The sequence below is a fragment of the Melanotaenia boesemani genome, chromosome 7 (assembly GCF_017639745.1).
Source record: "Melanotaenia boesemani isolate fMelBoe1 chromosome 7, fMelBoe1.pri, whole genome shotgun sequence".
Classification (NCBI taxonomy): Eukaryota; Metazoa; Chordata; class Actinopteri; order Atheriniformes; family Melanotaeniidae; genus Melanotaenia; species Melanotaenia boesemani.
Genome location: NC_055688.1, coordinates 26574303 through 26597740, shown reverse-complemented (window position 1 = coordinate 26597740; position 23438 = coordinate 26574303). Strand labels below are relative to the sequence as shown.

Below are 23438 nucleotides of genomic sequence, written 5' to 3'. Positions count from 1 at the left end.
ATATATTGTAAACTACATTATAATAGATATTTTTAGTAGTTTGAAATAAAAGAAATCTCTAAATTGGGATCAGAATGATGGCTCACTATAGCTGTGATTAGCTTTTTCAACTGGTGTGTAGAGTACTTTGGTAATCCTGCACAGCTTAAACTGTTGCCAGCTGAGCTGCACATGAGGGCCACTGCCTTAACAAGAAAAAAGGTTGTTTTTACATTTCAGTGATATGAAAAATTATTAAGTCAGTTCAGATAACCTTATGATGGAAGCATGTTATTCAGCAAATTCTGGCTTGTAGAATAAACTCACCTTGAGTTAAAACCAGCTCAGTCTAATGCTTCATTAAAAATATTTTACAGATTCTGCTTGTAGAGTTGTTCTTTCACAGCTAAAATTAAAATCTTGTTTAAAATCATGTCTTTACATCTGTACTGTATTTCTATATATATATATAAGATACAGACCAAGAAACTCTCCACTCAGCACCACGTTTGGCCCAAAATAATCTAACTTCAAAATTTTTTCAGCTCAAGCAGAAAATAAATCTCATTTAAGGAACTAGAACTGGGAACTCATTGGAAAAAAAGCCATTATTTTTGTTTCATATGACACTTTAAGATATAATGTAACTAAAATGGCATTAGCTGCTGTGTAGTTTAGTTTGTCTTGGTAGTTAATAAATTGTAGTCAGTTGTAGTTCAGTGTTTACAGTTTTAACAATGGGAAAGCTACTATTTTGCTCTTAGTACAAAATGGGCCCTTGTATGTATTCTGTAATACATTGTTGGTTTTAGTTGAATATTATGAAGCTCCATTTAGCTTTTAGGCCTTACATTTAATTAACCTGTCATGAAATGAGAAGAATTAAGCATTAATTTAAGAATGATTTCCCTTAAAGAAATAAAACTTTTTTGTTTTTGTTGGTAAATATCGAGCATGAGTTTTCATTCCTTAGATTTGCGTTGTCAGCAATGAAATCATGTCCAGTTTTTACTGAGAGAGAAACAGGAGAAAAGGCCGATGCACTCAAGAAGTTAATTTGCCCGGTGAGGATGTATTGGGTGGTGGCCTGGCTGAGGATAATTTATAGGAAGCACAAAGATTGAAAGAATGAGGAATTATTGCCAGAATATGCAAAAGCACTGAGCATCTGGAAGCTATTTGAAACAATGGATTGTCTTTAGCATATCCGTCAGACTGCTTTAACACTCCTCTTTCCAGACTTTGATTTTTTTTTTTTTTTTTTTTTTTTTTGCCTCTTTTGACAACTTAGATGTTACCGTAAGACTGACTTGGCATTCTTCAATTTGATATGCAGCTCACAACCCATCGCTGACCCGTGTGTGTGATGAAAACCGTTGGTAGATTGTCAGATAAGCATCTTAGACTTTATACTCATCCACCCTTAAACCTGACAGATTTTAATGCTATCCTCTTTCCAGACATGTCAGCTGTTGCTGGCTTTGGCTTAATGCTTTGACCCCACCTTTTTAGGTTCATGAGTAGATTTTAATAATGGGTAGACATCCTGGGATCCCTGAGCTCTAGTCAACAATAAGCCAAGTGAAACCGACAGAGGCTGTGTTTAGTGTAAAGTGGCCTTTGAGCTCCTTTTATAACCCCTGCAGCCAACAATAAACCTAGCCATATTGTATTATCTAGGACAAGCCGTACCTAGTCCCATGGTGACAGGGTTGCGAAGTACACCTGCTCAAGTGCCTCCCAAACCTGCAGACACAGCAGCCTGTCTGTCATCAAGTTGTCTTTTTGCATGCCCTAATGAAGCTTGGGAGATGTGACGACACGCCTCACATTTCACTCTTCACCTAATTGTGTTGATGTGCAGGCTGATATTGTGGTTGTTAATCTTCCCTGTGAGAGGAAATGGCAGAGTCATCAAGGGACACAACACTGCTAATTACACTTGTGTATGATTTCATGTTTGAGTGGAGAGGTGGGGCTCAAGTGGCATCTGTCAGAAAGTACTGTAAGTGGAAAAAATTACTTTTTCTGACCCAAATGAGAGTTTTCATTATTTAAACGAAAGCGGAAAGTTTTAATTTATTTTTTTTAAGTTATGGCCTTGAATTTGTGTCATGTGCTTTGAATGTTGTGACAGCTTCGAATTTCTGACGGGGAGCACAATGGGAAAAGTTCAACATTCATTACCACCTGACATGTTCGCTTTTCAGCAAATCTCAGTTTCAAAGAGTCTGAAATGAAAGTAATTTGAAGTTGCTCCCACAGCTGGACCACTGGTGTAATGATTCAGTTTTTGACTCCATCCTCCCCCAAAGGAAAGTTGCTTGTAGGTTTTTAACTGCTTTGGGTTTGATGCTTCTTGCTGTCAGGATGACTGAAGATGAAACTTCAGGCCTTGTTACTGGAAAAATCTGAGGTAATGAATTAGTGATAAACATTTTAAAGACAGCACCATTAGAGGAGCTGTCAAAAGGAATTGGATTGCTTTTTCTTAGCAATTTGCCAAGCAGGTAAATTGGAGTTGAAAGGAACACAAAAATCTTTTGCATTTATTTTTCATCTTCTCTCATCTCCTGTTTTTCCTGCTTTGTGGCCCCCTTTGGCATTAAACTATTAACCTACTCTCCGCTCCTATGTCCTCATGTGACCTAGAAGTCATCGTTTGTGAGAAGTGGTCAAATGTTCTGCTGCTTCGGGTGAACGGCCTCGCTGGAGTTCTTAATGCATTACGACTCCACTGCTTGGGGGTGGGCGGATTGAATAATATATTAATATCATGTTGTGAGCTGTCACTCCCCACTTGGGTTGAGAAGTCCTATGCCAGCAAAAAAATTCTGCAGAGTCATACCCTGATAGGCTTTTTTTCTCCTTTTGAAAAGACTGCCTTAGGCCCCGTTTTGATTTTATTCTAGATTCCAACTCATTGCAGATGACATCCACCCCCCTCTTCTCATCCCCAACATTTACCGCCATCAGCACGCACACACACACACTGCATTCATCCATCCGATAGAGGCACCCTGACGACCCACGCTCCAGTCACTTGAGGGATAAACTGTATGATGGAAACTTATCCTCTGAGGTATGCGGGGGTAAATGCAGACTCTCCATTGCCTCAGCTGTTTTGTCCCTGCCGACGGGAAGGGCACAGCATGTCTCTGTTTCTGTTATTGGAGGAGTTATAGGAGCAGGGCAAGACTTTTTTAATGCTCATGAAGAGGTTTAACGCCTCTTTGTCTAAATTTGGGCTGTTGTGTTTCTTTGTGGCAGCAGTTTTATTTCACTTTGCATTCATTTATTTACACAAACAAATATCCAATTTCAATGTCGAGAATGTAACGTTTTGTTTTGTTTTGTTTTTTTTAAATACATTTAGAAATGAATGAAAACTTGGGTTTCCTTAAGCTGTCTCCACAGTTAACCTCTTGTTCGCATTGCTTGTCTTTAAAACGTGGTCGGTGGTAACAGTTTTAATGGCCACGGCAGCTTGTCTGAGGTTGGCCTCTTTGTATTGTTAATGGCAGTTTTATTTTTCCCCTGACTCAAGCTTTAGATTTGAATATGTTATGACTTAAAACTAATCAACAGAATTGTTTATGATAAAAATGCTGGATATTATGAGCCCAGGAATGAGCTTGGAAGTGACTTTAAAATCAGTCATTCTTTAGGGATTGCTGTATTTTTCTTTGATTTGAAAAAATCTCAGTAATGTTATTTAGGATCTTTTTGACCACTTAATTGTTTGTGTTTAAGCTCCACTGAGATTTAAAATATTTTTGTTTAGGGATGTGCTGCTAGAGTCCTGGATGACACATAATTTCCAACTTTCAGCTTGGTCATGACCTGACAGATCGGATACTATGCTGGTCAGATTTGCACATGAGCTCCCTGATGGTTCCTGTAATGTCTGTAGTGATGCAGACTGTAACATCACAGCGGAGTACACACCCTAAAGGCCCATTTATGCTCCCTTATGTACGTAAATCGGGACATCCGTTTCAAATGTTGTCATACGCCGCCGTCCTCATACTTCCATGCCTCTTTCATGTTGCCATGGTTTTTAAGTCAGGTCCTCCACTAGTGGGCAAGGCTGAGTTCAGAGTTCACTCCTGGACTCCGACATCAGTTTCAGACACCAGCTGACGGTGGAAGTTCATCTCTATAAAGTGGTTTCCAACCACCCAACATGCCCTAACACTCGCATAGTCTTTTTTTTTTTTTTTAATCGCACGATTTTGAGCGTTGTTGTCCTCGTCTTCATTCTTTTTCTGCTTCTTTCTTTTTTTCCTTCCTGTTCCTCTTCTTCTCCGGTTCTCTGGTTGCATGTCAGCTATTCTGCTCAGCACTGTGATTTCCAGTGGTATTGCTCCATCTTCTTAGTCAAGCCCAAATGGGCCTTAACATGTTTTTCACTGTGAGATAAGAAGATGCAAAACTCCCAATTTATTACAGAAGCTCAGTGTATTATGTGTGTTCTTACATGTGTTTTTGTGGTTTATGTGAACTGCTGATTGAATATTGCAGTACAGAGGTAATTTCTGGTTCATCCCTAGTTCGTCCTCTTATGTTGTTCTAAAAATCAGCACATAACATAGTCCATTAGCAGCATATGTTCTCAGACGGAGAGAAGATGGTTTGTGTGCCTTTAAAGTGGACTATATGAGCCTGCAGGCTGCAGATGGCAGACCTTATGTGAGGGAAAATTGTTTACCCTTGTGAGTGTGTGACTCGGATCGCATACTGACCCAACAGACCATGCTGCTTTACTGTTCAAACTTCATGGAACAATAATCTATAAGCACAACTTTGTTGCAAGCCAAGTGTTCCCTCAAGCGTAATTATTTAGACAATGAGCTGTAACCTAATATTCATCAAACAAGCTGTCCTCTCAGCTGGACAAATAATGGATGGCATTTACATGCTGCAGGTTGAAAGAGACTGGCAACAAAATGGAGCACTAATTTTATTTATACAAAAACATTTTTGACAATAACTTGAAAGGCTTTATTGTTAGATTTGTTTGAATGATATGAAGAGGTCTTCTTTTGTGTAGGTTTTATTATTTATCTGTACTGTATTTGAGAAGCTAACTAAAGAAAAATCAGTGAAGCGTGTCTGAATAGTCAGTTAAGAGTTCTTAACAAAGGGGAAACCAGAATCAGATAAATTTAGTGTGGGTCGGTCAGATTTTAATGGACTTTTTTAGTGGTTGGTTTTTAGTTAGAAATCCACCATTTAAGATGCAGGGAGTTGAGCTTTAATTTAAAGGTACAACATGTAAGAATTACTGACATCTAGTGGTACATATGGGAATAGAAATTACTTCAAATGCAAGCACAGTTGTGAATGAACGGTGGCCATCAGTGGCCAAAGTTCTTTCAGCCATAAGCATGTTTTCATCACTGAGTGGGTCCAGTGGTCTCAGGTGCAATGATGACTGTGCTACAGGTGTTGCCTTTTAAGGTGTTACTTATCCCAAACAGCACTCTAGCACCTATTAAAAAAAGCCATTACTGCAGTTTTAAAACTCAGCTGGTACTCATTTCACATAAAGTTTGTCCATTCAGAGATACCATAGTAAATATGGTTGCACAAATATTGCAGCTGTGATGTATGTGGACCCACAGCAAGTAGATATAAAGGGTTAATTCTAAGAGAATAAAAATATGTTATTTTATTAAAGTGGTTCAGTACCAATAGAAACACAGTTTTTAATGATATATAAAGTTTTTCTGCCTTTGATTTTGTTACATGCTGCACCTTTAAATGGGAGTGTTTTCATGATGTCATTTATATTTTTAAACTTGTCAAGAGAAACAAAAAGTAAAATCTTTGGTGATGTATGAAACAGTTGTCCTTCCTGTTCTTCCATTATAGCATAACCAGCACATGGCATTTCAGGCTATTTTTCCAGATGTCCATGTCTGTATTCTCTTTGTTGTTCCAAGAAAGTCTCTTTACTCCTGGGAGACAGTGAGTGACAGTCAGCAAAGTGATGGGATGCTGGAAATTTACATCATTGCCACTGTTGGTACTAGCTGCGACAGCTGGACAGCGAACATCACCCTGCCCCGATACACCTTTCCACAGCTTCGCCTTTTCAGTGGATGCAACTGTGACATCACCCTCTCATAATGTAATCCAACCATCCTCTTGGTCCCGCCCTGCTCTCGTCAGCTGCTCTGCTCTAATTAGATGAGGGTGATTTCAATAAAGTTAGTGCCGTCCCCACTCCATTAGTTATATTAACACTCGGATTCCAGCCCTGGAGTCCTCCATCTATCGTCCGCTTTTCATCGGTAGGGGGGTATCCTACTCTTTTCATGGATCTATGTAACCTAGTTACTGAGGCCCGGCAGGGAAGGCCAATCAATTAATGAACAAAGAAGCCCGCTAACTGAGCAGCGGCCCAAGACTGGGACTAGGGCGCTCCTAAAACATGGTTGCTGTCAGTTCGGTGCAGTTGTTTTGCTTTGTTGTTTTGTGTGTGTGTGTGTGAGAAAGTGAGGCTACTATTTTTAGAAGACAAATAAAACCAGGATATATTATCTGTTTGAACACACCACAACACAATATTCATTCAAGAGAGAGAAGAAATGAATTTGTTTTTGTCACTGTGTTTCAGCATATTTGAGATGTAGGTAAATGGACTGTGGCATTTTCTATCTTGGTGGTGTGAAAGGACTGGAAATAAAACACTTTTAAAGCAGCACAACTCCTAAAGTTTAGGAGCTGTGCTGCTTCCTTCAGTCAAAATATGGAGCTAAACTAATAAATTAGATATGTGGTCAAAGGTTAAACCTCCATCTTCAGAGGCTGCCAGAAGGAGAACTCTGGCAACAGGCAGATTGGGACAAGCAGTCTTCTGCCCGTTTCATCCACCTGTACTTGCTCTCTGTCTTTCACCACTTTCTCATCCTTCCATTTTCTCAATACCCCTTTCATCCCACTTACCCCCACCTACACACACACACACCTCACCTTTTTTTTCCTGTCCCTCAGAACCTTCCCTTATTCTTTTCTATCTTTCGTCTCTCTAGCCTCCCGGTATCTGTCATCCCTTTTTCTTAATCCGTCTATTCGTCCCCAGTGTTCCCCTCCCTGGAGTTTCCAGCTCTGTCTCCCTGTGTGTGAGATTAGGGAACAGGCTGTCGTAACAAGCTGTTGAATAATGTAAGCGCAGGGCTATGGACCAGAGGTTCAGTTAACCCTTTGATCTCCGATCACACAGCGGGTTTGGTGGACATATAGATGACAGCAGGGAAAAGCAGCCCAAAGGCCTTTTCTCTTCCTTCAGTCTTTACCTAAAGGGTAAAGTTTCCCCATCCGGTTTCATTGTAACCGCCTTTGTAAGCAGGAAAACACTGAGCGTCCTTGGCCTTTGTTATTCTAACATTGATGTATAATTAAAGGGTTAGCAAGGCTGTGCTAAATAATTGATATGATAGCAAAGATGTCGCGGCATTCTGAACCTTATTGTACTACGTATATTTACAGATAAAAGATTTACCAGTTTGCTTTCTTTAATGTCAATCTCGCTCAGTCTGCCTTGATTTAATGTGGCATTGTGCTGAAGCGCTTTGTCATTAACTCAGCTTTATTTCACCTTTTGTGCATATTGTACTTGTGTGAAAGCACAACACCAAAGACCTTTAAAACAGTTGCAGTGAGTCCTAAACATTGCATGTGCCTTTAGGAGTGTTATCAATTTGTTTTAATTAACTGACAAAGTTGTGCCCCCCTCCCAAAGAAAACTAAAAAAAAAAAAGCATAGCCAGCACAGAAAGTCTCATTAACTCTTTGTAATCAATACATATTTCCCTCTCCTTAAGTGCTTCTAGTTAGCTTTAAAGCCTTATAGCCAGAGGCTAGGGTGTATTGATCTGTCAAGCCGATTGGAAGTTTCCCCTCAGGAGAAAGATGGCAGTGGGACGAGTACGCCTTGGCAAGAGAGGAGTCTTCAAGACTGGATCAGCTTTCCCCCTCTTACCCCCACTTCTTACACCACACCTGTTACAGCTAGCAGAGAAAAAAGCATGCCACCAATCTATGTGTCTGTCCAAATGGGTTGTGTGTGTGTGTGTGTAAGATGGAGAGTGTGCTCAGGAGAGCAAATGGCTGAGGGGCGTATCAAATGAGAAATGTGTTACATAGGGTTTATGGTGACGGCGTGTGCCTGACTGCATCGACGATGGCAGCTGCCGGCCTGCTATGGATGGCTGGCAGGAGGGTTTTACAAAGCTATGCCAATATGTTTGCCTTTGTGATCAGGTGATTGGACCCATAACCACTGCTGATTCGCATGCACATGCTCACACATACATGTTTCGTACTGCACACATGAGTGCGCATATATACATACACACCATTAAACTGTCAGGCAGAATGTGTGTATATATGATGCTACGCAGTGGCATTTAATCCATAACGCTGACAGGCTGCTCTCCAGCCTTGAACAGACAGGGAAATACATTGCTCACTTCCCACATAAATACACAAACTTCTCCCTTTTTCCTGCACTGCTTTGGCCTGTTTCCTTCTCTAAAGAAGAAAAATGAAATATTGTTTGAGTTTAAAAGTGTTCCAAGACATTCACCAAGCATGTAGCCGTGTGAATGCTTGACCATGTGCACAGCCTCCAGCTACCCCCCTTTCTGTAAACTGATACGCATGTGTGTGTACGTGGTGTCACAGTCAGATACACAGCAGCTGTAGAGGCGGCAGTGAAAAGGGGAAATGGGAATAGCCAGCACAGTAGACAGAGCCCAGATAGACCTGTCAGCTCTGTGACACCCACACATGCCTCACACTCTGGTCCAGGATGAGAGCAGAGGGAGGGAAAGCAGCTTGGCTGGGCACAGGTAGAGCGCTGCAGTGAGGAGCTGAAATTGAGTGTTGAGCAGTGGTGAAGTTAAGGCTAAAGCTATGAAAGAGATAATGGTAATTTGTGGCAGAGCTGTGTTTTATTTCAAGGAACGTAGGAAGACATGTGGAAGAGGGCTGGAGATCTGCCAGATACAATGTCTCAAAGTATTTACTGTCTTTGAACTTTTTTATGTTGTTTATTACACTCTGGGTATAATTAGCCTTTTTTCATTGCTGATCAAAGTATAAATACTAACTGGATGTTAAAGGTAAAAACAAAGCTAATTTACATTTAGAAAAAACTTTTTTCTTTTTAATGTTATATTTTACGTTTATAGCTCTTGTACTTGGAACAGTTGCAGCTTGATGTATATGTTGCAGGGCTTTTGAGGAGTATGGACTGGCTTTTATTTGCAGTCATGACCCTCTGAGCCTGCAGTTGGTTGACTTTAGGCACATTACAAAGCTGCTTTTTCATCATATACACTGCTCCAAATTAGCTCATATTTTAATGAACTCACCTTCCTGATTGTAAACAGGCTATAAAATATTGTAAAGAAAAATAGAATTGATTGCTTATTTTAAAACGTAACAAAGACTTTATTAACAGTTTGATGTTATTTATCTGATTTACATGATGGCGTGTCATAGCTGTTCTGTGTCCATGGCAGAGTTCTGTCAGCGGACAGAATGCAACATGCCAACCAGCTGAAAATCAGACAAAACTATCAGAGGTTTTTTTTATATCTATCAGGGAGGTGAAAATGGAAACACTTGCGCTCCAGCAAGAAGCATTCAGAGTATTTCTCCTGCTCTTGTGTTACGCTGAGAACTTCATCACGGGAACAAGTACAGCTGAACAAGCTGAATCTTCCGTCATTGTAGTCATTTCTGAGCCGTTTTACATCCTAAAGTGGATCCAATAGTTATAGTTTTTACCAACATCAATACGTTATCTGAGATCTGTACTTTAAGAATATTTAGAACAATTCCACTTCATGAAATGGTCTTCATTTAGAAAGTTCTTGGTCACCGCAGAGTGGTCATTTATGAGAAATTGGTCCGCGATGAAGTCTAAAAACGCAACATGACTGAGTGTAGCTGTCACGTGATGTGTTGATTATTTTTTCATTATCAGATGTGTCATATTCACATGGTTACATGAGGTTTTTTAAATCCGGAATTAATTATTTGGAATTAAATAAAGTATTTTATTTCATGTTTACATGGAAATAGTCATTCCAATTTGAGGTTTACATGAAAAACATGTTTAATCACATTTATTCATTTCTGCTCAACAGCTGGGGGTTGGGAGAGGTTCTGATTGGACAGGGGGCCGACATGATGTATGTACATCTACCAGAAGAAAGTCTTGTTCCGGCTTCTTTTCTTTTCGGCTACAACATAGAAAGACCACATAATAAGAACCATTTTTGCTTTGATTATAGCTTTGAAGCAGCAGCTCAACATTAGCACACTACGTCACTTTCATCTACTGAGGAGGAGGAGGAGGGAAGGAGAATGTGCGTCATCGCAACAGGACAGGAAGAAAACGAGCATTTGTAGCACAACTGGAATTAATTTCAAGCGGAATGAACGTATACGTGATCGAGAATTCTTCGATTCGATTCAGATTTAAATTTAAATCAGATTTAAATCTAAATCAGTTGGATTTAAGTTTAATTCGGAATAGCCATTTTCATTCAGAATTAGGTTTTTAGGTTTATTCTTTTTAAAGAGGATTGCATTTTTTCTGAATTAAAGGGGAATTAAAACTCATTTAAACGTTGCTGTAATACTGTAATTACATGTTACAGCTACTGAGTTCCTGAAAACATGATTCAGCTTATTTTAGATTCCTGTTTACTACGCTTGTATGTAAGTTACATGTATGACACTAGAGTTTCCATGCCACACGCATCCACGATATGGATGGATGAATGGATAGATGTCCATCTGGACGGTGTTGTCATCAACCCCACCCCCCCCAAGGCTTTGAACCTGGGGGAAGCACTGTAAATAGGCTTCATATTATGGCAAGAAGTTTAATCCTTCACAGGGGCACAAGCCAGTGTCCTCTTTGTGCTGGTCCCAAATCCAGAAAAATGCGGAGGGTTGTGTCAGGATGGGCATCCAAACCTATGCTAAGTCATCAGTTCAGCCGAACAGGGAAAGAAGATAGTTATGGCAAGAAGCTCCTTTTGTTATTTTAATTAAATTAGACAGTGCTCAAAAGTTTTACTCAAAGTTAATGTATTGTACACTGCCTGGCCAAAGAAAAAGTCGCCACCAAAGAATAGGTCACACACTCCAATATTTTGTTGGACTGCTTTTAAGTCTGATTATGGCACGCATTTGCTGTGGCATTGTTTTGATACACTTCTGCAATGTCAAAGGAATTATTTCCATTTAGTCATTTTGAATCAGTTGAATTATTTTTCACCAAGATCATGTATTGATGATGGGAGAGTCTGAGTGTCATCCCAAATATTCTCAATGGGGTTCAGGTCTGGACTCTGTAGTTGTCAATCCATATGTGAAAATGATGTCTCATGCTCCCTGAACCACTCTTTCACATTTTGAGCCTGATGAATCCTGACATTGTCATCTTGGAAAATTCCGTCCCATCAAGGAAGAAAAAAATCTATTGATGGAATAATCCTCTCATTCTGAATATTTAAGTATCAGCTGACCTCACTCTTTGGGCACATAATTTTGCTAAACCTAGACCTGACCACCTGCAGCAACCCCAGATCATAGCGCTGCCCCTACAGGCTGTTACAGTAGGCACTAGGCATGATGGCTGCATCACTTCATCTGCCTCTCTTCTTACCCTGATGGAACAGGGTAAATCTGGACTCATCAGACCACATGACCCTGTTCCACTGCAGACTCCAATCTTTTTGCTCCTAAGAAAATTGAAGCCTTTTTCTCAAGTTAGCCTCACTGATTAGTGGTTTTCTTATGGCTACACAGCTGTTCAAACTCAGCCCCTTGAGTTCCCGTTTGCATTGTGCATATGGAAATGTTCTTACTGTCTCTATCAAACAAAGCTCTGAGTTCTTCTGTTATTTTTCTTTGATTTGATTTCACCAAACATTTAAGAGATTGCTGATCACCATCATTTAGGATTTTTTTTTCCAACCACATTTCTTCCACGAAGATGATTTTTCCCCACTCTAAATTTTAACAGTTTTTAACCCAGTTTTAGCTGTTTCTACAATCTCCTTACGTGTTTTCTGCATGATGCATGCCAATGATTTGACCCTATTTAAACGGACTAACCTCTTTCCCAAGACCACAAGGTGTGTATTTCAGCATAGTTGTTTAAGGTATGAGAAGCTACTCATTGTATCAGTTTGGGTTAAATAACTTGTTTCCAGCTGAAAGATAATCGGCCAATAGGAGGCTCGTACCTATCTGCTAAGTTAAATCCAGGTAGTAGCCTTTTCATTTATTCATTCATTGGCCAGGAACTGTATAACATGTACAAGTAATTTTCTGGTGATCTTTTTGGAGGTTATGCCTCGCTTTACTTCATCACCCAAGCACTCTGAGGTTCCAACTGTTCTTAAAGGGAGTAGTCGACTGTTTGGCTAGCAGCTAGAGCTAATGGGTAACCCTGCATGCAGGCTTATCATGTAATTCCACAGATGCTGCTTTTGTTTCATCTACTGCAAGTTTAAAGTCTTCAACTGACTGGTGATGTGACAAAGCTACTTTTAGGACATAAACACTGCTGTGTTAAAACAATCCCCATCTCCTCTGTGTAGGAGTGATGTCTTGCTGACATCTAAATCTTCTCCAAATTCACACTCTCTTTTTTTTTTTTTTCTTCAATGTGATGGAAGAGTTTTATGGCATAATGATATGTTAAGGTGACACCTCACATAGCATTTAGTGTAACGGCCAAAGAACTTCATTCTGCTCAAATTTTAAGCCTACTTCTGTTCAGGATTGCATGCCCTCTGGCAAATGCTAGTAGAGATGTCATCAGTTTCTTTTTGCATGTCTAGTATGAAACCCTCTGGTGACTCACCCATTCAGCAGTTATTGATTTAACTATCATGAAACTGTTTAAGACTGAACTTGCTGTACTGAAAGGGATCACTTTGAGATTTTCTTTGTACTTTCTTTTGTTTTAGTAGATTTCTTTACCTTATATGCAGGGTTTTGTGTTTTCATGGTTTTTGTAGGTTTTTGCCTCTTTAAGATATTTACTGAATACATTTAGCAACCTTAGAAAATCAGTTGCACTGCTATGGAGTTGCATCCACTTTTTTAAATGGTTGAAAACATACATGGAAGAAAACCGGGCTGCAGTGAAAAACTTGACTGTGGTGGTCTTTTTAAAAAAAATACCACTGAAGCAGAATGTATGAAAGAGAGAAGAAAAGCTGGAGTTGAGGCTCAGTTTAAAAAACAGGATTTATAATTGGATTCAAGATCGGGCATACAACTGGGATTTTAATTAGTTATTCGTGATAGGCCAATCATGAGGTTGAGTTTTAACATGTTTAGTTTCCTGGAGTTGTTTGGGCGGGGGGGGGGGTATATGTGTGACATGTGTGCTGTTTGTTTATGTAAAACACAATGTAGACAAATTTCCTCTTCCAACCATTTATCTGTGGTTCCTGATTGTGCTTTGAAGGCAAGCTGATGATTATGAGTGGGCTTTTCATGCAGGAGGAAAAATCCTATCCGTTTGATCTCGCAGGCAAAAATATGGGCAGCACAACAGAATCTCATTTCTTGTGTCAGCTTTTCTTCAGCACCGTGATATTCCCATGGGAACGCATTTGTGCTGCGCAAATCACAGACAGATCAGTGCGGGCCGTTTCTTATCTGGACATGAAAGAAGGGGAGACGGAAGAGAGAGGTGAGAAAGAGAAAGGGAGAGGAAGGACTCCCCTGGGTACCATAATACCTGAATTTCGTGGGCAGCCTCTTGAATCTAGCTCATCATGATTTCATGAGCAGGTATTGTACTTATCCATTTGCCGGGCCAAGACACGTCTTCAACTCATTTGTTTTCCCTCAGATAGATTGAATAGATTAGATGGTAATATTGTTTATGTGAGCGTCACAGCCCTGTTACAGCAAGCAGAGGATTTTATTTGTTTGAAAGTTTTCTTTTATTCATATGCAGCCATCGTGAGCATTGTTATTGTTTGATAGTGTTCTGCTTTGGGTTAAGCCAGCAAATCTGTTGCTGCGGCAGGTGTTCGAGTCCTACTAATACTGTGTGCTGTAGTCAGACGTTCTTCAGAGCACTACATGGGTTAATTCAACTGAATGGGTATTTAAATTTGATTGGCAGACTTTGTAGAATGAAACCACTGGACAATCACTGTTATGTCAGCTCATGGAGCCCCAAAACTCCCACACCTATTCACACATTCACCCTCATCCACGAGCAGTTTGACTTTCAGCTCTGAGTGATGTGTATTATCTATATGATGTGGGGACCCATTACGAATCCTCTGTCCCAGTGGAGACATTGTGCTGCCCGCCATGCCCCCTTGTCCTTCAGTCGTGTCCTGAGATGGCAGTGGATAAACAATGGGAACAAACAGTCACTCCCACCAGCATTGATCTGCTTCTTACCCCTCCTTGCTTTCACCACCAACACCACAATGATTTCACCTACACTGATAATATATGAACCCCCCCCCCCCCACACACACACACACACACAAAACACACACCTCCTTTCTCTTGCAAGACTGACAAAAATGATAAATGACCGACCCCCGTCTTCCCGCTGCCACCACCTCCCTCTGCCTCACGTTGGATGTCCGAGTCACTACAAGCTTATTTCTACCATCAGAAATTCAACGGAAGTGTGCTTTTTTTCTTCTTTTGCTGAAAGAGTCGGGGTCCACCCTATAATTTCCACACATAAACATGTCACTGCCATAATTTCAGCCCTACAGGACATTCATATGCATGACATCTAAGAATTAAAAGAAAAGGAGGGGGGGGGGGGGGGGGGGGGGGGGGGAATGAAGGAATTATAATGCATTTCAGTGATCACTCATCCTGCGGCTACTGCTTAATAGCCTGCAATGTCACTCAAAGATGAAGTTATGTGCGCATTCTTTGATGTGAGGTCAATTATTTCCATCCATTTCCATCCGTTCTCTTATGTGATCATTATCTGGATAATTTGTCCACCGTGAATCAAATCAATTAGATTGTAGTTAATTCAGACATCATCCTGTATACAACAATGGTGCCACTGTCCAGCTGCATAGAGATTCAGTTTTTGAATACCCACCCCCCCCCCCCCCCCACACACACACACACACGCACACACACATATCCAGTGTCCCCCATGCTTGTAAATGGGACACATGGTGTCTATAAATAGCTATAATGTGCTAGCATGCTGCCGGTGGTAATGAGCGTGAAGGAAGGTTTGTGGTCGTGTGGTTCTACGCTGAACTGATCGAGGCCGTTGATGGAGTTGTTGGTTTCCGTGAACTCTCTGTTCTTCAGTGACTCTCACTCCTTCTCCGCCCAGATGCAGTTTTCCCATGGCTCCTGCAGCTCATCCGCACTGCTCTTCCCTCTGTGAAGTAATTCATTTTATACTTCCTGTTGCTCTTGGATCCCCCTGTCCCCCTAATTCCTTTTGAGATCTTAAGTACCCTGCAGGGTTAGGTACCTATCTGAGATTAAAATAACTCAGAGCCATGTATATTTTATTTCCAGCCTTCCCTGTTTCTTCATCTTCGTCCTAGTCATCCTCACATAAAATGAATGTGTAGCCATGCCTTGATGTCTGTGCCTGTTAAGGTTATCTTTCCTGAACAATGATCTATGTTGGTGGTTTCTCACATGATTCCTTTAATGGAAGTCTTAAAGGTTGGATCTTGCTCTGTCCTGTGCAGAAATTACAATGCCATTGTGGTGCCAAGTGTTTTCTCTAATTACCGTTGAATGCACTTTTGCTGTCTTACCATTCTGTTGATAATTGCTCTTACGAAAAGATTGCAGTCTCTTGTCTGTATTTGAAGATGATTCTTTCACTCTTTTTTCCCATTACTGTGTCAAAGACACAACATTGCAATCATTTCAATTACAACAGTGCTGGGATGGCGGTCTCAAGTAGGGCCTTGAGATGTAATTGGAAGGGCACGGGCGAGTTGAGGAAAGGCATTTTTCCTCTGTGAAATTGCCTCAGTCTTGGGGACAGCAAATTGAGTTGTTGAAAAATGATGTGATAATTCAGCCACATGGTTTGGTCGAGTAAATTGTCTGAAAGTCACTTTCTGGAGAATTAGAAAGCAAAAGTACATTTCCCTTCTGAGTCCACTGTCCTTCACGCAGTGGCATGAAATGAATTGATGAGACAGAGAGAGAGGGAAGCATCGCTGTAAATGTTTGCAGCTCAAATGAAGCCGCCTGCTTGCGCATTCAGATTGGCTGAAGGGTAGGAGGCGGAAGCTGGAGTGAGGACATGGCACCTCTTTCTACGCTATTTCACGGCCTAAGCCTTTAATCGCCGCAACCGCAATGAATGCACAAAATGAAATTCAAATTTCAGATTGATTGATTGTGTATTGGCGATTGCCAAGGCTGGCTTAAGAGAGAGTAAGAAAAAATTGTGACAGTGGCTTTAAATGTAACCTCTTTAAGGAGCCGAGTCCTTGCTTCTTTCATGTGCTTGTTGTGTCGCCTTAGATGTGCTTTAAAAGAAATATGAAAATCCTTGCTTTTTGAAGTTTAATCTCCTGCAAGTAAGGGTAGGAGGCTGAATGCAAATGCAGAATTTTGCTTTAGTTTAGCTTCTCATTGCTTTTGGTGGAAGCCTAGTGATCTAGTTGCACCTATAAAAGGGAAAAAAGTTTGTTCCCTGTAGTCTCCTAAATGAGGAAGCTGCAGCAACTGAAAGCAAAACTTGAGAGTAAATATAAATATAATTTTAACCTCTCTACTAATATCTTATTGGAACCGCTCTGTAGTCATGGTAATGTGTCTCATTTGTTAATCCCTTCAAGACATCTCACACAGTGTCAGAGCTGGCATAAGCACATTTGGTACTGTTTGCAGTATCAAGATTAACAGGATTACAGTTTGGGGATTACATTTGTGTCTTTCTTCTCCATTTAACCTTGACCCATGCCCCGCTGAAACATTAAATGCGGTCAGAATAAATTGGTTTATTGTCTTTCATAAGACTGAAGTGTTAGATAAATGCTGAGGAGCATTGTGAGGGGAATAAATACAAACAAGTAGACCTTCTAATGAGCCTCTTGGGTCTGTCTCTTCTGTGGTCAGGCCTATTTGGCGTACCCACATCAATACACGACTAAGACAGAAAAGTGACAACAGCAGCAGCCTTTTGATGAGTGTCCTATGGATTACTGCTCTTCCCTTTGCACAGTTTCCCTGCCTCTGAAAACGACGCATCTCTAGCGTTTCCATGGAGAACGTGTGGTTGCCAAGGCCTGTGGCAACTGAACGCAGAGGGTCATCGTTTATTTTTGTCAGTCAGCAGCAGAGAGGGGACAGATTGGCGAGAGGACAAGGGCGGGCACCGTTGGGTCCTCAGGGGTTTGCAACAGTCCGGCTATCCTTTATAAGTTTATTTGTCCAAGAGAGCACCTGCGGGTAGTCTGACTTTGGTTGATGGTGTTAATGTACGGACTTCTCGCAAATCCCTGGGCCACTTAGTCTTATTCACACTTTAAACAAAGTGTAGCAGCAGTGTCGGGGAGGGAGAGGTGGAGCAGGGAACAGGATGTGTGAGGAGGCTACATATGGCCAACCGCAGCGTTGTTTATCCCGAACGTTGTTTCAGCTGAGGACCAGCCTCCGTCCCCCTCCTCCTCTTCATCTCTCATTAATCTAGCAGTATGTTTCTGGACTGCTACCCGGGCTGTTAAGCCAGCAGCTTTGAATGACCACCCACTCGGGGGAAAAACATTAGTCTACCCTCCTGGCCATCACCTGCTATTTATGCCCCCAATTCATTCTCGCACTATCTTTCAGCTGCTGTAAAATAATGAGGGGAATATTTTAATTGAGGTGTTCAAAGCTTTGAGATTGATGGTTGCCTGTAGGGGCTATTTTCTTTTTAAATGTCTCATACCGAGCTGATTTGTTTCTCAAGGTTTTTTTTTCTGTTCTACTGTCCATCCTTTTCTGTTGTCTCCCTTTCCACTCAATCCTTTCATTTGGTGGCTCTTTTTTTTCTTTCCTTGGTCTGCCTGCCACCTCTATTTAGGGAAACTTCAAATCCACGTGTGCAATTAGATAGCTCATTTTCAGTCGGCGCTCCTTCGATCGCTGAGAATGAAAAGGTTGGCTAGCAGATACACATATGTTTCCATCCCCTTCTCTTTCATGCATGAGTTAAGACTTTGGCATCCTTAACAGTCTGAAAGACTGTGTTACCTCCAAACCTTTTGGCTTTTCCTTATATTACCAATATGACTGCTGGCTATACCTCTCATTGACTTGAGCAAAAGAAATTAAATATTCATGTTCGCTTTTCTTCCCTCTGCATTTTTGCATCAGTTTTTTTGGAGAAAGGAGAGCGCAGACATTGGCAGGCTTCTCTTGGGGTACATGTTGCACAGAAAGCGGAAAGATGCATTAGGTGAGATGAGCATGGAGACATTTCAGATCCATTAGCCATTATTCTGTTAAGTCAGCACTATATCGTCATTACAGACTAATGTATTATATTTCTTTAGCCAGGCTGATATCACTGCTTCACACTTGAGGCCTTTAAGTTTTATCTGTCCCAGCAGCTCTCACTTGCCATCTAAGGCCATCACCCTTTCTCACACCTTCGTCCTTCTATCCTCCTTTAGTTGTAGCTCTGTGCATCTCAGTCTGAAGGTCAGCATCAGGAGGCGGTCATCTCTACTGTGAAGTGGGCAAGAAGTGAACCTCTACTCTGTGTGTGTTTTGTCACCATTAAGTCTACTCCCAAGTCATGTCAGCAGGATCATTAGAGTCACAGCAGAGCTTATTGTGTCCCTGCAGACGTTGGCCAAAGATGGATGTCTTCAAGTCTGAGTGTTTATTAACAGAAAATAAATATAAAAAAGCTGTATCCTCAAACACTGAAGGCACGACACAAATAGAACTTTTCCAAGCTATAAGATAATATTTATCTATGCAATATTTTTGATGGTTGAATTATGTTTTTATTCTAATGTTTTAATAGACGGACAATTAATGCTGCAGTTTACCCAAATACACATTTCAGCGCTTCTTTATGCAAATCTTGTCGACCCTGATCTTCAGTATATCACAAGAAAATTAGCTAGCATGGTAATGAACAAACCACAGCAGATTTTTAAAATATTTATATTAGCAAATAGTGATCTTTATTTTTACATAGTAATCCTGGAAGAGAGTTTTGTGAATTGGTCTAAACTGAGCCATCTTCAGCTCTGCATCATCAAAGCAAAAGTGCTAGGGGTGAACTTCAAGAGAGCCAGAATATTTTAATATTTTTCATATTAGTTTTACAGCTTAAGGATCTCTGTTATTGTATCAAATGATTTTTAATTCAAGGAAAGTTAAAGTTCTATTTATTCTTGTTTTGTTTTCTCAGTTTTTATAAGGCTAAATCACATGATTTTGCTAAAAGCAGATGAGTAATTATCTCCAATTACTGCATCTAAATTAAGTTTTTTTTTTTTTTTTAGAAGTTTCTCAAGTCCTTCACCCAAAAAGTCTAAAAAAGACCCCTCAGAACTACTCAGCTTCTGTGTCGTGTTCAAACTTGTCACTGTCGCCTTGCCTCCTGCCTCGCTGTTTCCTGCAGAAGTCACTTCCTGTGACTAATCATATTTTGATATGCCGTGGCACAAACCTCTGGCTCCCTCAGAAATGAACAAACAAGGTAGTCAGGGGATCTCGAGGCGACCAGCGCTGTTGGTTTTTGTCTGCTGCACTGTGATACATTCTCTGAACGCCCACTGTTTTTTCACGGCCTCTCTTTACATTAGACTCTGCATCCCTGTGAAGAGGAAAGTTGGACCCGTCTCAGAGAGAAAGAAGTGTGATTTCTGCCGCTGCACTCGCGGGGAGATTTAAGGCATCCTTAATCTTAGCTGGAAGGATGGAGGGTGCAGAGATATTTGCCAGAATTATGGTCTTGATTACATTAAAGGGATACTGTAAGAGCTTGATTTTTTTTCCCCCCAGATCAGTTTCCCAGTGTCGCACTGTCTACATGAATGATAACTTCAGTGATCAGAGGATTATCTTTAAGGAATTGTGTTTCACTGAGGTGTCATGTCAAATCTCGTACTTTTAATGTTATCCACCTTTGATTAAACCTTGATTTATAATTAAATGAATTAATGAAAAATACTTTATTTATCTCAGAAGGAAATTTCAATCCCAGAGTGAAGTGTGCAAGTATAAGTACAACTATAAGTGTGTTATAGAGCAACTAATAAACCTGAATGGCATTATTACATCTATTTTATGTCCACTTACGTTTGAGTCTTGATGAGTTTTGTGGTCAGTGTTTAATGTGTTTGTGTTGAAGAGGATGTGTCTCTAATGTGGTGCCCAGGGTTTCATAAAGGGATATGTGCACCATGATAGCTCTCCAGTTTAATGGTCAGAGGATTTCCATACAAAGGTAATGATGCTCTGCTCATTTCTCTTAGCCGCCCTCTAAATGGAGAAATGATGTTTTTGTAAGTGCCTAGCTCACACCATTCTCATGCTGCACCCTGGTCCTTTCACACTTGGTTTAATGGAGATAGACTAAAGGGCTGGGATATTATGTCAGATCTCTAGAGGGTATGGATATGTATATTGAGTGCACTGAGAATTTTTTTTTTTTTTTTACCCTGTCAAAGAGGAAGGGGTCCTATTGTTGCCAAGTCTGTCTGTCACTGTTATCCACGCCTCTGCTCTTGGATTGCTTTCCTTATATCAACATGCTTTTGGTCTTGGGACTGAGAGGGTTTTAGAGGAATGGGAGGCGAGGGTACCCGCGGGTGATGGCTTCACTTGTATTCAGTCACACACTGAATTTGGAATTAGCTTGCTGCAGAGCTTTGTTGTCACTCACTTTCTGTTTATTGATTATGTGGAAGCTGCGTGAGCAAGTGAACCCCCCAACTTTTTTTTTTTACTATTGGGTGTGTGCGTGCATGCGTATGTGTAGAAGGAATTGGCAGCTCTTAGCTTGAGTAGGTGATAGCGAGAGCTACTTTAGAGTGAACTTTTAGAGCATTAGCACCAGCACTATGCAAACGTCTCCCACACACCACCAAACCTACACAACAAAACAATGCAGTATGCTGTTTTGTCTATAGGAGCTGGCGTCGTGCTGCTGCATTTTAACATTATTTTCTCTTTCTTTCTCTTTTTTGCAAGGTCAGAAGATTTGATCCTGAGGGAATGATGCTGCTGAGATGACCTGTGTGGCCTGTCTTTCCGCAAGAGATTATTCTCCAATCAAACGAGTGAGGCAAACTCCAACCTGGATATGGTTGACAGCTTCACATGACAGACATGTGATGGAGTCTTCCATCATCTTTCTCCCTCAGTGACTTGGCCTGCCAGTCCTTCCTCTGAGACACAAGCGTGTATCAGCGGTCCAAGGCCCCCCTATTTCTCTGCCATGGTGACATAAGCAGTGCAGCAGCATGAGGGAGCGCCAACATGACCGTCTCATTACCTTCTTCAGTAGCTGCTGCAGCTGCTACCTTAATGCCATTTGTGTTTAGCTCCATAACAATGGAGACTTTGTTGTGAATAATTCCTGCTCGTGTTTTTCTGCCCACGCTGAGAGAGACTGTCCCTGAGGCGTGTTGCTGGGCCGGTGGGGCGGAGCGGTGCGGTGCGAGACGATGCTGGGATGCGTGACACGCCTCCGTCGGCTGGTCCGCCTCCTCCCCCTACAGACCTCCCTGCTCCTCCTCTTCCTCTTCTGCACCATCAGCGTCTTTATCTTCTCTTACTTCCTCTATGGCGTCAAGCGGGAGCCGGAGCCGTCTGGAGGAGGCGTGTCCGGGGCCGAGGGAGCTTCCGCAGACTCGGACGACCCAAGGGTCACACCGTCCCGGTTGCTACCTTTGCGGGGCGTCTCTGGGGGCCCCGGGGTGGAACCCGGAGGGGCCAGGACAGATCCTGTGGTTCTGGTGTTTGTGGAAAGCCAATATTCTCAACTGGGGCAGGAGATCGTGGCCATCTTGGAGTCTGGCCGGTTCAAGTACCGGACTGAGATCTCTCCTGGTAAAGGAGACATGCCCACACTGACAGACAAAGAGAGAGGGCGTTTCACACTTGTGATTTATGAGAACATTCTCAAGTATGTTAACTTGGACGCCTGGAACCGCGAGCTGTTGGACAAATACTGTGTGGAGTATGGAGTGGGCATCATTGGCTTCTTCAAGGTTAGGACAACACCACATTCCCTGTGCCTCCCTCCCTCCTTTCCCTCCTCTCACTCACACCTTCTGCCCTGTCCATCTGGCTCCACCGTCTCTAAGGAGATGGGATTTACAGAGTTGGAAACACGTCTGGCTTAATATCACTCAGTACCTCTGCACTGTCTTGCATGTTTCTCTTCTGTTCATTTTATTTAGTTTTTTTCTTTTGTTCTGCAATTAGCCCTTCTTAACCTTTCATTTCTAGTCGTTTAATTCCCGTTTGTTGTTTTTCTTTGCTATGTCATAGTCTCTCTAGGTTTTCAGGCCTCTGCCTCTTTCTCACTTTCTATCTTTTTCTCCTTCTCCCTGCCAGTAATCCCTGGAGGCCCGTTTGCCCAAGGCCAGTTTTCAGGTCTTATGGTTTTAATCACCCGATCTCAGCCATGGACAGAATAGAGAAAGAAATGTGGAGGCATGGATGGTGTTGCAGGGCAGTGTAGATGAAGGTTAGCCTGGTGGGATTTGCTACCTATTGAGAGAGAAGGAAGAAGAACAAGGATGTGCATGCCAATGGCTGTGTCGCACAGCAGTGCTGCTCTGCTTTCTGAACTTTTTGTTTTGATCCCTTACAGATCTGCATATACTCTGTACTGAATGGTGGCTCATAAGTTGCAACATATTTTTATTTAGAACCAGCTTCACAAGTGCAAGTATATTTTAAAACGCTGTCTTCAGCACAACCCAGGGTAACAGTGTTTTTTTTACTTTTTGATAACGAGTGGAAGTAGCACATCAGATATATTTATCTCAGCAGATGTACGATGAGGTCCCCTTTTAGCTGCTCAACATGATTAACACTGATTCATAAGATTAGTTCTTTCCAATTTTATCAGAATGATATCTTTCAGAAGTCCACTGCAAAGACAGATGCATCGTTTCATTTAGGCTCTCAGAGACTCCAGCTCTAAAACATAGAGCAGATTTTCATCTGTTCTATTTTTGTCATTTCCTTTTTATAGTCTTTATGTTAAATTAAACCCTCAGAGTTCCCCTTCGAGTCTGTAGAATCTCATACTGCACATTCTTTTGAGCTACAGATATGTTTAAACAAACAAAACACACTAGATTATAAAAAAGACCCATTTTATGTCAAAAGGAAAGAATTGTTTAATGCTTTGTGTGTTTTTCAGAAATGATCCAAGAAAATTAATTATAGTTTTATTTTTAGCA

The 23438-nt window shown here is 41.3% G+C and overlaps 1 protein-coding gene across 2 annotated transcripts in view; it reads left to right on the top strand.

Moving 5' to 3' along the window:
• The window catches only part of LOC121642758 (bifunctional heparan sulfate N-deacetylase/N-sulfotransferase 1-like), a 44378-nt gene that overhangs the window by 9030 nt on the left and 11910 nt on the right, over window positions 1–23438 (top strand). For both annotated transcript variants that reach the window (XM_041989653.1, XM_041989654.1), the window contains exon 2: window positions 21211–22232. In XM_041989653.1, the coding sequence (XP_041845587.1) occupies window positions 21687–22232 (546 nt within the window). In that variant the 5' untranslated portion in view covers window positions 21211–21686. The remainder of the gene's footprint in view (window positions 1–21210; window positions 22233–23438) is intronic.